The 13,052-nt window shown below is 47.9% G+C and overlaps 1 protein-coding gene across 1 annotated transcript; it reads left to right on the forward strand.

Moving 5' to 3' along the window:
• The first annotated feature begins 263 nt into the window (after positions 1-263).
• On the forward strand, positions 264-12,836 carry LOC132362685 (acidic mammalian chitinase-like). The gene is given in 12 exon segments (XM_059917658.1): positions 264-270; positions 3,772-3,795; positions 3,894-4,095; positions 5,422-5,478; positions 5,987-6,152; positions 7,316-7,440; positions 7,900-8,023; positions 8,894-9,080; positions 9,920-10,035; positions 10,926-10,951; positions 10,953-11,065; positions 12,610-12,836. Coding segments are annotated over 12 exon segments (1,374 nt in total).
• Positions 12,837-13,052: the final 216 nt, after the last annotated feature.

Below are 13,052 nucleotides of genomic sequence, written 5' to 3' on the forward strand. Positions count from 1 at the left end.
CTTCTTACTCTAAGGTATACGTTGTTTGGGGCACCTCTCTGGTTTTCTAACTCTGGCTCAGTCCTTTGCTTCCTCAGGTTGTTGCGTTCTTGAGAAGCAGAAGAGTGAAATGATTAAGAGCACAGTCAGGAGTCAGACTGCATGGATTCACATCCTGGCTTTGTCACTAACTTACTGTGTGACTGTGGCCAAGTTACTTACCCTCTCTGTGCTCCAGTCTTCTCTGTAAAATGGGGATAATAAGCGTGCCTGCTGCCGGAGATATGAGGGGTAAGTAAGGTAATATTTGCAAAGAATTTAGGCTAGTACGTGATACATCAAAAACATTAGTTGTGTCTGTTGTTACTTTGATTATCATGGACAGCTGTCTAACACAGTAACCTTGGCCTCGCATGGAGCCTAAGAGTCCATCAGAGGTCTATGTCTTGGGCTCCAAGCCCTGAACTCTATGGATTCCTTTCTCACACCTGCTGTGAGGAGAGAACCCTTTGCTTTGCAAATATCCAGGAGTAGATTAAGGAGATTAGGGCCTTTTGTTTAGCTGAGATTGGAGAGGAACCCTGATCAATCTCCTCTCCCCGCACCGCCCCCCCACCCACCCCGACCCCCGAGGCAACTCCTTTCAGGAGACATTTTAAGGCTAGGAGTCCTCTGCCAAAGAGGAGCCGTATGTGCGGGTTGTATGGGGTGGTGTGGGTGAGGGATGGTGGAGCAAGAGAACCCAGGTCCCAGAGGCAGGCTGTCTCTGCTTGGGTCTCAGCTCTACTTATTCTCAGTGTGACCTTAGGCAGTTTACTTAATTTCCCTTAACTCTCAGTTTTCCCAGTCTGTAAAAGGGATGACAATAATATGCCTCAAAGGGTTGATTTGAGGATTAAATGACTTAATCACCTCGCACATTGCATGTGCTGAATGAATGTTAGCTGTTATTACTATTTTCAAGACTGGGCCAATTCCAGTTAGTTAATGCCTCAAGTGCTTGGCAGTTAATGACTAGAGGCCAACTGAGTCAAAGGCCTGGGAAGGATAAGGGGAGACTGTAGATAACAGCCATGGGAGTGACAGCAGCCCGTCCTACTTATATTGAAGTCTGTAGGAGCCATTCCTTTATTCTCTGTGAACCCGGATTGCCCTTAAATGGGTCTGGATTAGAAGTTCCCAAAGGTCTGGTCAGCACCTTTCAGAAGACCTTGAACACTCACCTAGCAGGTCTCTAAGCAGCAGATGTTGCCTGGAGTGCCGCCAGCAGTGCCACCCGTCCCAACTGGGATTTTAGTCAGACTCGGTGGGTGTCCTGGGGCTGGTGTCAATGCCAGAGGTAAAACCACACCTTTGCTCCTCTCATTGCCTTCTGGGGCTGAGTGACCCTGAGATGTGGTCTGGACATCTGTGATGTGGCCTCATAGTGGGCTGCCTGTAGGTGCATCCCCTTCTGTCCGGGCAGTTAGCCTGGGAGTGGAGTGGAGGGAGGGAGGCAGGTCCTAAAACATTGTGGTTCTCAGTGCCTCGATCCACGGACATTTTTGCTGCTGTCTTTGCTCTGATTTTTATGGCTCCCTGGGGCCTTGTCCCAGGCCTTGCTGCTTCTCCCGTCTGAATCAAAGCCTAACTATAAATGTCTGTGCCCCGTGAATTTCCTCCATCCTCTGTAAACCGGGCAACCTTCAGTTAAACAGAAGCAAGTTTGAAAAGTGATGTTTTCTCACTCCAAACTTGGTGAAACCTCACAAACGGGTAGCCATTACCTGACATCTATTGCTACAATGGAATCAAGGAGTTGGAGGCTGGGCAGGGCTACCTACCATTGTCTGGCCAGGGATAAATCCTGGTCAAATGGCAGCCTCACTTCCCTTGTCCATACTCCTCCCCTAGAGTCCGGATGGTCTCTTTGGACATGTAGGGCCTACTGTGACCTGTAATGACTTTGAACCCTAGGCCAGCCTTATACCTGTGCCAGATATACCATTTTCCTAAACGTACTTTCAGTCAATAACCTTTCAAGGCTGTTCTTACCGAGTCTCCCTTGTGTCTCGGGGTTGATTACCTAAGAAGGAAAACACAGATAAGGTGCAGAGGATAAATGGGAGCCACGTGTCCCCTGTTACCCCTTTATTCCTGGGTCAGAGGAAGGGAGCCTTGCTTGCTGACGGGAGCCAGGTGCGGGGTGGGAAGGCCTCCAGTGCTCCCTATAAAAAGCTGTCGAGTGCCCATTCAGCCCTGGAACTCGCAATGAGCACTTCCCATCAAAAAGGGGAAATTGCTGATTCTTGCCGGTGAGTCTGTCCCAGGTGGCCCAGTTGAGCTTTCAGAGTATCTGCTTTTTTTCCTCCATTTATTCTACCTCCACCCTCACTCTCTATGCTCCAAGGCTTCCTTGTTCCCTTTCTCTCTTGCGGATTCCTTGGGTTCATAACATAGTGGGGAAGGAAGGAAGGAAGAGAGGGAGAGAAAGAGGAAGGAAGGGCCCGCTAATCACCCAAGGGCTTCAGATGGGAAAGAAAATGGATAACTCTGGTGAAGCAGGACAAGGCCATTTCCCCATGTAGGGTGATGGAAGACTGGGGCTAGCCATTCTAGTTCTGATGTTCTGTGATGCTTCCTCACTGCCAGCCACTGAGCGAGACCTCAGTGCATACACTTGACCAAGGATTAATCAACTAACAGGAACAATTAGCAGAAAGCTGGATGAGGCAGAGGTTTTTCTGAATGTGTACTTTGGGGATAGGTGTGAGGGTTCCAGGGAGAGAGGCAGACAAGACCTCAAAGAGCTAATGCAGTTCCTCCAGTGCTAACTCATCCCTAGAGATGAAGCCGCAACTGTGGGTAGGAGCCCAACGAGAATGGTCACTGAGTCAGATAGCACAGCGCATCCTGGGCACAACAGGGTAGCTTGGATGGAAATAAAATTTAGGAGCATAATTTCAGTTGAGAAGTAGAGTGAAACTGGTTCTGGAAAAGTGAGTTCTAATCCTCAGTGTGAAGGGAACGGCTACCGGAGGGGGCCCTCTGCCTGCCCTCCCCTTCTCCACCTCTGGTGCCTCCTCTGCCCTTCTCCACCACTTTGGTTTATCTTTAGAGTCTGTTCATTCAACACATATGGATAGAGAGTTGACCATGTGCCAGGCACTGGGCTGGGGAGTGGGGATTCAGCGGTGTAAGCACAGTCCCTGACCTCAGGGAGTTCATATTCTAGTGGGCAGACCAATAAACGATTAGTGCTTTCAGGGTGAAACGTGCTGTGATAGGGATAAGAAAGCACAAATCCCAAAGGAGCCTAGAGGGAGAACAGAGAGCCCAGTCCAAATGTCACCTCTCTTGGGAAGTCTTCCCTGACTTGTTTTCTATAATATCCTGTGCATATCTCAATTTTATCACTTGTCTCATTGCATTGAGCTGAGGTTTGGTTGTACTTACAGGTTTGACTTCCCCACCAGGCTGAGAGTTCTCTGAGGGCAGGGAGCTTGTCTAGTTTTTCTTTTTGTCTTCAGAACCCAGTACTTAATATGAGTTTGTTGAACGAATAACAACAAGTGTTCCTGGTTCCTGAACTGCTCACTATCATCTGAGCTTCTAGGTAGGTCACCGAATGCCTACATTAGCTACTTTCCTTGAAGTCATCATGCAGGGGTCCATGTTGGGAAAGGATTTATAGAGCAGAGCGGGTACCAGGCCCCAGCTCTCCTTCTCCATTTACTGCCGAGTGCTGTCGCAGGTCAGCCAGGGAAAGAATGACCCTGCTACCCTCTGACCAAGATCTCTTTTCTTCTTTAGGGCTGGCCCTCCTGCTGCAGCTGGGTAAGTGCCCCATGTGAGGATGGGGAGTACCAGGGTGCCCTGGGGACAAGGGATATTAGTCAGGGCAGGGGCCACCTCTTATTTCCCTGCCATTCCAGGCACAGCAACCAAAATTGTCTGTTACTTCACCAATTGGAGCCAGTACTGTCCTGGGATTGCCCACTACGTGCCTGAGAATGTGGAACCTTGTCTCTGCACACACATCATCTTTGCTTTCACTGGCATGACCAACAACCAGATCACAGCCATTGAGTGGAATGATGAGACCCTCTATGCCAGTATCAATGGCCTCAAGCACTAGTGAGTTCTGGGCTTGGGCTCTGGGCTGGGTTGGAGGTTTTCGCATGGGTCTTTCAGAAGTCCTTAGAGACACCAACACCAGAATGCCTAGTCTTTGAGTCCTGTTTGCAATCACTCTCGTGCCTCATTGGCAGAGCTATTGGCATCATTCTCTCTAGGAGAGGCAGGTTGCTGTCACTTGTCTGGATTATTTTCTCAGCAGGTCCTTCGCCTTGAATGCTATATGTCCCATGAGGTGCCATCCACAAGGGACTCATTGTGAATACAGTCCCCTGGAGGTTGCCGTGTTGCAGTAGAGACCCACACCAACCCATGGGCTAGCTGCCAATTTAACCTGAGATGGTTCTCATGCCAATTAAACACTTAGCACATTTATTGGGTGACTACCAATGAACTGGGTGAGCCAGACATTATGCTAGGTGCTTTTCATTTATTATTTATGTAACCCTCACAACAAACACTAGGAAGTAGGCATGTTAAAGTTTAAAAGATATTTTAAGCTTGAGGAAACTGCACTGTAGAGAGGTTAAAAGCTTTCCCTAGCCCACAGAACTAGTAAGTGGCAGAACTCAGGAATGCCAGATCAGTTTATCAGATAGGTTAATTGACACTTTGGTCCAGTTGGGAATCCAGTGGGTAGGTTTTAAGATCAAGCTCACAGGACCTGGGTGCCTGCTGGGAGACACCATGGAATAGAGGAGTTAGGTTTAAATCCTGGCTCTGCCAAGCTTAGTAGCTGGGTCATCTGGAACAAATTGCTTAAGCTCTCTGAATATCACTTAAAGGTCAAAATGAGATTAATAGTTCCTGCCTGTTTGGATTGTAAGGGTGACAGAAGCAATGCATGTAAAGTACCTGGCATTTGGTAGGCACTCAGTAAATGGTAGACAATTCTACTGCCTCTATTCCTTGTTCTTTCCTTTAAGAGTCTCAGACTTTCAGCTTTCTGGCCTAGTGTGTCCTGGCAGCTCCAGCCCCTCTACCATCTGTGCTAAGGGACTACTTTTATGTTCTTCCATCCTCCCTAGGATGCCCTGCTTTGTCTTCCCCTGAAGCTTCCTGTTGAACCAGGATCCACCAGCCCACTGGCAAGGCCAGGAACAGGAACCTGTTCAATGAGCATTTATACTGTGTCCTGGAGGTACCCAGAGTAAGACAGTACTTTGCTCCTACAGAGAACTCTGCTCCCAGTGTGAGATCAAAGACTGGTAATGGGGCAGGCCTGGTGCTGCTCAGGTGTGGGATACGAGGGTGGAGAGACTGACCAGCAGATGACATCTCCTTGCCTGTGGAATTTTATTTACACTGGGATCTTTCTATCTCTAGCAACAGGGAACTGAAAACCCTGCTATCTGTTGGGGGCTGGAACTTTGGAACCCAGGGGTAAGATTTTGCATTCACAGAGGAATCGCTCTCAGATTACTCAGTCTCTTCCAAACTCCAAGGGCTCTGAATTCTCTGAAGTGGGTGGCCTCTGGCTTCAGATATCAGTTTAGATATCCTATTACCTTCTGGTCAGAGCTCTCTTTGAAGTCTGTCCTTCCTTTATCACAGCTCTTACCACGCTGTATTTTAACTGCCTATCTACTTATCTATACCTTCCTCTATAGGAGCTCCTCCAGGGCAGAAACTCTATTGTATTCACCACTATACCCCAGCACTACCAAATGTCAAATGAATGTCTGAATAACTGAATATGCATCTGGACAAATAGGAGGCTAAGTGACAAGACAGAGGACCCAGGAACTTAGGCCACTATTTTTTCCTCCTGTGTCCCCCCACCCCACCCCTACCCCGGCCCCAAGTGCCGCATAATAGAATCCTGCCCTTGAGAGAGTCCATGTTGAAGCCCATCACTGCCAGTAAAATCATAATGACTTGCTGACTCCAGATTCTCCAACATGGTGGCCACTGCTGAGAACCGCCAGACCTTCATCCAGTCAGCCATATGGTTTCAGAGGAAGTACGACTTCCATGGGCTGGACATTGATTGGGAGTATCCTGGCAACCGTGGCAGCCCAGCTGACACCAAGCAGCTCTTCACTGTCCTGGTGAAGGTGATTCACCTTCCCTGTGTCCAAAGAACATAGGATCTGGTCCACAATGGACTGAGGAGAAGACCTCTATATGATGAGGGGGTCTGAGAGAGGCTAATACACTTGAGGGTGTGAATCTCAGCTCTTCTGGCTCAAAGCCTGATTTCTTTAGTGTAAGATCAGATTTTTCTTTCAGGGAAAACTTGCAGGGCCAAGTTATAGAGACTAGTGTAGGGGTGCATGAAAGTTAATTTATTTACAGTGAGAAATCTGCCAATGAGTCTGAAACATTCATGTTCTAAGCACAGCTATGGGAAGTCAAATAGTCCTCAAACAGGTCCTTCCTTGGGAGGCAGCATGTAGGGCAAGGTGAGCTAGTTACAGACTGAGATGTGCAATGGCCCCTCACTCTGGTAAGTAGAAGCAGATGTCTCCAGCGAAGGGGTACTCCTGCCACCAGGGCCAGACATAAAGTTGTTGGGCCAGAGTGTCCTCTCCCCTGGGCAGCTTGATTGAGCACCAATGATTGCGTCATTACTCTTATTTCCTCTTCTTCCATGATTGATTTTTCCAATTGTTAGATTTAATCATATATAGTCTATAGAGCTAAGAGCCAATTTTTTTTGTCCATATATAAGCTTTCTTTTTTTATTTTTCTGCTCTGGACATTATTTGTGACTCTTAGAGGGTCACCAAATTTCCCTCAGTACAAGTTTTGGGGAGACAACTCATTGTTGTTCCCAGAGACCATCAACAGTTTTTTTTTGTTTTTTTTAAAAATTTATTTTTATTTTTGGCTCTGTTGGGTCTTCGTTTCTGTGCGAGGGCTTTCTCTAGTTGCGGCGAGCGGGGGCCACTCTTCACCGCAGTGCGCGGGCCTCTCACTATCGCGGCCTCTCTTGTTGCGGAGCACAGGCTCCAGACGCGCAGGCTCAGTAGTTGTGGCTCACGGGCCCAGCTGCTCCGCGGCATGTGGGATCTTCCCAGACCAGGGCTCGAACCCGTGTCCCCTGCATTGGCGGGCAGACTCTCAACCACTGCACCACCAGGGAAGCCCCCCAACAACAGTTTTTGAAGCAAAGAACTCTAAGCTGAACAATTTTCAGCTTTCTTTGTAAGAATCATGACCTCGTCAAATGTTCATTGGTCCTTGCAGCCTGAGTCCAGTGTCCTCTGTTTCACAGGAAATGTATGAGGCTTTTGAGCATGAAGCCACCCAGAGTAACAAGCCTAGTTTGTTGATTTCTGCTGCTGTGTCAGCTGGCAAAGGTACCATTGAAACTGCCTACCAGATCCCCGAGATGTCAAAGTAAGTAAACCCCAAGCCCAGGAGCCCAAGTTCAGAGCTAAGTAACTCTGAGACCTGCCCCATAGATTAGCCAATGCACAGGTACCTTGCAGAGAGAGGGCTCTGTCCCAAAAGAATAAGATGACCCCAAAGCCTGAGAGAGAGACATGGGAAGCCAGGCAAAATTCTCAATGATAAAAGGCTATTTGGAAAAGTTTAGTTGTGTTTCAGACTTCTACAAGACCTGAAGGTCTGAGTGCAGCCAGATATTGATTATGGATTGTGTGCCTTCTATACATCAATTTTTCAAATAAAGGTGAGAGAGAATGAAAGAAAGAACAATAAAGCGTATTCCCTCATGATGTAATTACAAACAACACATTCAGTAGGGACTAGGAGCTTTAGGGGGAGTGGGATGGAGAGTATGATTTCCTTTGGATCATTTTTCTTCTCTTGTAATCCTACCCCCAACAATCCAAGGTACATGGACCTCATCAACGTGATGACCTATGACCTCAGGGGCTCCTGGGATGGCTTCACAGGAGAGCACAGTCCCCTGTTTGCAGGACCCAATGACAAGGGAGACTACAAATACTTCAATGTGGTGAGTAAGGATTTGGGACAGCTAATTCTGATGGATATTTTCAAAGCATGTCATGGGATCCCTGGCTAAGGACCAAAAGGGAGGCTGAGGAAGCTTGATGGACAAGATAAAGATGGTGATCTTTTTTAACCCAGTTCATGTTGCCTGCTTCCTTTTTCATATGATTAATTGTACCCATTCATCTTTCGCACCAAAGGAAGCAGAATAGTGGCTTGGGATAATCCCAAACATTGAAAAAATAATTTAACTATCATTGTCATTGATGCTAGGAGCACATTTCATGATCTATCTTGCCCCTAATCTTCCTCACCTTCCTTCTACTTTCTCCCTATCCCATAAGATTTATCTTCTTAACTTGTATGGCATAGGCAGCTGTAATAATAAATCTTCTTAATGATTAGTAGGTGTGTAAGTTGGCTAGATGTGATTTCAGTGTAGAATGCAACCAGAGATATAAAAATTGGCATGGAGAAGTCTCCCAGGGGCATACCCCATACTCAAACAATTCTGAGCTGCTATATTTCACAAGTTGGGAAAACAAGAGGATGCATAGCTGAACTCCAGTCCCATCCCAAATGCCAAGTCCAGTATGAGGGGAAGGAGGATAGTGGAACATTTTGTTCCCAGTTGACACTGGGCCCTGCTACCTAAGTACTATACCCCTTGACTGAGGCTGCCTCTAACACCCAGTTCCAGAAGGGAGGGTACCCCTTTCCTTTCTGTGAGGTTGGGCTGTGGAAGGGTCTGGACTGCAGGCTATATCTGAAGTGGCCAGGAATTTGGGTAGAAAATGTTGGCTATTCCACAGGCCTCTGGGCACATCCTCAGCTGCTTTTTAGTACGGTAATATGTTCCTTACCTTGCCTCTAGGATTATGCAATGAACTACTGGAAGAATCAAGGTGCCCCTGCTGAGGAGCTGATGGTGGGCTTTGGGGCTTATGCCAGTACCTTCACTCTCACTAACCCTGCCAGCCATGGCCTGGATGCTTCCACCTCTGGCCCTGGAACTGCCGGGTCCTACACTCAGGAGACTGGGAGTCTTGCCTACTTTGAGATAATGTCCCAGAGGGCTGGAGGAGCAGAGAGATTTACTTTCTGTTCTAAAGGATCATGGATACTTCCAAAGGGAAAGAATTTATACTCTGATTTCTAACACAGGGTACCCCATTGTTGCCAGCTCCGAGTGTATGTGGTAAGGAGGGAAGGGTAGAATGAACTATTGATAAAACATCTTAAATTTTAACCTTTTAGAGTAAATGTGCATCTTTCATGCTAGTAGTGGTTAACGTTTACCGAGTCCAAATGGATAGCCAGGCTCTGTTCTCAGTGATTTTTATATATCATCCTATTTAACCCTCACAACAGTGAGGTGCTGATTATACCCTCTTACACAAGAAGACACAGAGGCACAGAGGGATTAAGAAACTTGCTCAGGGTCACAGAACTTGTAAGTGGCAGAGCTAAGATTCATACTAAAGTTGTCCAGCACCAGAATCTCAGGCCCTAAACATTATGTGTTATCACCCCCTTGTTGGCTCTTGGCTCTTTTGTGGCAAAAATTCTTTCAAATAAGAGAAACAGGAAAACTCGTTTCAAAGGGAAACTGGGGCACAAGGCACAAAGAAGCTGCCCTGTCCCTTGTCTCACAGATGGGTATTGGCAGACCCAGGACTGGGATTCAGGTCTCGTCTTTCCAGCCAGTGCCCTTTCCACTGTGCCACCCATAAGAGGGAAAGCAGGGGAGCTGGGGTGAAACTGGAACCATGAGCTCTTATTTCCAGCAAAGAGAGGTGGGGAGAGGAGTGTCTTCCAGAAAATAAAGGGAGGGAAGAGGGAGATGTGAGCCAAACACAGGCAGGTGCATCTGAGCCGTGATTTGTCCTCCTGCCCCAGGTCTGCTCCTTCTTGAAAGGAGCCACTGAGGTGTGGAATGCTCCCCAGGAGGTGCCCTATGCCCACAAGGGGAATCAGTGGATTGGATATGCCAACCCCAAGAACTTCACCCTCAAGGTAATGCCCTCCACACCCTTCCTTCTGCACAGTTGGGAGAGGTAGGGAACCTGCCCTCCAAGTGCATTTGAATTATAAGAAAACACCTAAGAGAGGTAAGGCAAGACCCAGGGTGACCCTGAGGTCTCAAGGGAGCTGGTGGCCCAGCTGCAGAGCTCGGCGGTTGGAACAGCCCCTCTGCTTCCGGGCTGTTGCAGCTGGTTCCTTCCTTCCCTCAGCTCCTGCGCCTTCCCGTTCCCGGCCCCCACGCCCACTCCTGGAGACTCCCTTTTGGCCCCTTTCCCTGCTCTGCTCTGCTCCTGATCCAGCGCTCTGATTCGTGCTTCCTGAATTAGGCACTCTTTCCATCCCGAGGGCCATGGTGTAGATCAGAGTTTCTTCCTCTCCTTTGCTCCTCTCCTGCATACAGTAGCTTCATACAGGAGGAACCCAAATCAGGAGGCAAGAGGTCCTTGGAGCCATTAGGCTTCTGCCCACTGGCCTTTACATGCTCACATCTGGGTGGTGACTATTTACCAGCCCCAAAGCCCTTCACCCTATACCTCCCCATCAGGAGCCCTGTCTCTCTGCCCAGACACTTGCCAGGTGAAGGGCCCTGTATCTCTTTTGACATCACAACCCACCCAAGCTCCAACTCAGACAAGCCTTCTCAGAAAGTGGTTGGTGATAACAGAGAGCAGGGGAGAGACTCATTCTCCCTGACTCGGTAGTCCTAAGATCTCTCCTTGTCTACAAATATGTCCATGAGTCCCTCAAAGTCTCTGTGGGAAAGCCACTCTCCCGTTCCCTCCTCTCCATGACTGGATCATGGCCTTCCCCGTCATCCTGCTGGAGTCACTCCCTGAAGTTGTGCAAGGACATCCCACAGTGCCCCCGATTCTCTCCCACAGGGTGAGTGGCTGCTGAAGAACAAGTTGGGGGTCCATGGTCTGGAACATTGGCTTGGATGACTTCACGGGCACTTTCTGTGGACAAGGCAAATACCCATTCATGCATGCCCTCAAGTCTGCACTCAGCGTGTCCACTCCCGGTAAGTAGTAAAGCACCACCTATCAGCCACGAGGTAACAAACTAGACATTAAGGAGGAAGAAAAGACTATCCAGAGCTCCTCCCAGTCTGGCCTCAAAGAAAGCCTCCTTCAGATCTTCCACCTGTCCTAGCATGTCCACGGGGAACTGGCATTTGGGACCCAGAAAGAGAGACTCAGGTGGCTGCTAGGGGACAGCCCCTGAGTGAGAGAGAAAGGCCCATTCCTGTTCCTGAGGGCTTTCCTTGTAGAGCTGTTCAAGGAGCTCCTGGAGAACATTCCGGAGCCTGGGTAGAGAGAGGACCACAAATGTCTTGTTCCTGTTCCCGTCTGCCCATCTCCAGCCTTTAGGAACTTGGTGGAGCAGAGAAGACAAGGCAAGGGAGGGATGGCAAAGTTAGGTGGTGAGGAAAGGGATGAGAGAAGGAGAACCCTGAAGGGGTCCAGCTTGCCCATTCCCTGAAGTGAGGAGCAGAATTATGATTGGTCTCAGCACACAGTTTTGCCCCAGACCCAAAGGCTTGGGCAAGTGCAGAAAGCAAAAGGGGCCAGGAAGACATGTGGACAACCAGTGCTGACTGCTGGACCATGTCAATTCTGCTGGTTCTTTCAGATTTCAAGTTATCCTCACAGGTGCTCTTGGAGACAGGTGTAATTAGTCTATTTAAACATAAAAACTAGGGAGGGAGAAACAGGGAGGTATCAGTCAAAGGGTGCAAGTTTCAGTTTTACAACATGGATAAATCCTAGAGATCTACTGTACAACATAGTGCCTGTAGTTAACAATACTATATTGTATACTTAAAAATTTGCTAGAAGGGTAGATCTTGTGTTCTTATCACAAAAAATAATAATAAATAAAGAGGACAGGAGACTTTTGGAGGTGATGGGTATGTTTACGGCATTGATTGTGATAATCACAATGTGTACTTATCTCCAAACCCATCAAGTTGTATGTAAACACTTTGTATGTCAATCATACCTAATAAAGTGGTTTAAAAAAGAAAGACAACAGTGTAGTAGGCATAGCACAGGCTCTGAACTCAAGGTAGAACTGGTTTTGAATCTCAGTTCTCACCTTAGCTGACATGAATAAAATGATCTTTAAAATTCTTCCACTTCGTAGGATTTTGGGGGGTTATGGAACATAGTATTTGGGCAAGCATTTAGGTGATAAAGGTGATAAATAAACATTATTTTCCTCTTAAAAATAAAATAAAAACAAAGCTAATTATTGTGTAGCCCTTACTATTTTATATAGCATACACATGGGAAAATGCTTTACGTAATAATTCTAAGAGATAGTACTAGTATTCCATCATTTAAGGGAGGAAATTGAGGCTCAGAGAAGTTAGTGACTTGTTTGTGGTCACATAGCTCATGGCAGAGCTGGACTGTGAACTTGGGTATCACTGATTCAGGCCCAGAGCATTTAACCACTGGTTCAGATAAGATGAGGAACCCCCAGTGACACTACAGACACAACACTCGTGCTGGGAAAGTAGTCCACCGCAGAACCTATGGGGCCCTTTACTTACTCTCTCAGGTTGCAGAGTGCCCACCTCTACCGTGGGTTCCCCGACCAACACTGTGGCTCCCGGGAGTGGCAATGCTGGCGAGAGTGGATTCTGTGCCGGAAAGTCCAACGGTCTCTATCCCAGCCCCACCAGCAAGTGTGCCTTCTACAACTGCGTGGATGGACGTACCTATGAGGAGGCTTGTCAGACAGGCCTGGTCTTTGACACCAGCTGCTCTTGCTGTAACTGGACTTAAGCCATCTGCTTGTGGGGTCCACTGGGGACTGTAGGACAGAAGGATGATTAAATGGAAGTTTTGCCTCAGTCTACCAAGTTGTCTACTTTGATTTGTAAATCGACGTGATACTCCCCTGTGTGTAAAAGAGAAGCCTTACCTTCTTGCTTCCCAGAGGTCTCCAGAGGTTGGGGCCGGGAGACAAGGATAGGTAGTGGCTGGGACCTCTCTGAGCAT

Source organism: Balaenoptera ricei, chromosome 1, assembly GCF_028023285.1.
Source record: "Balaenoptera ricei isolate mBalRic1 chromosome 1, mBalRic1.hap2, whole genome shotgun sequence".
NCBI lineage: Eukaryota > Metazoa > Chordata > Mammalia > Artiodactyla > Balaenopteridae > Balaenoptera > Balaenoptera ricei.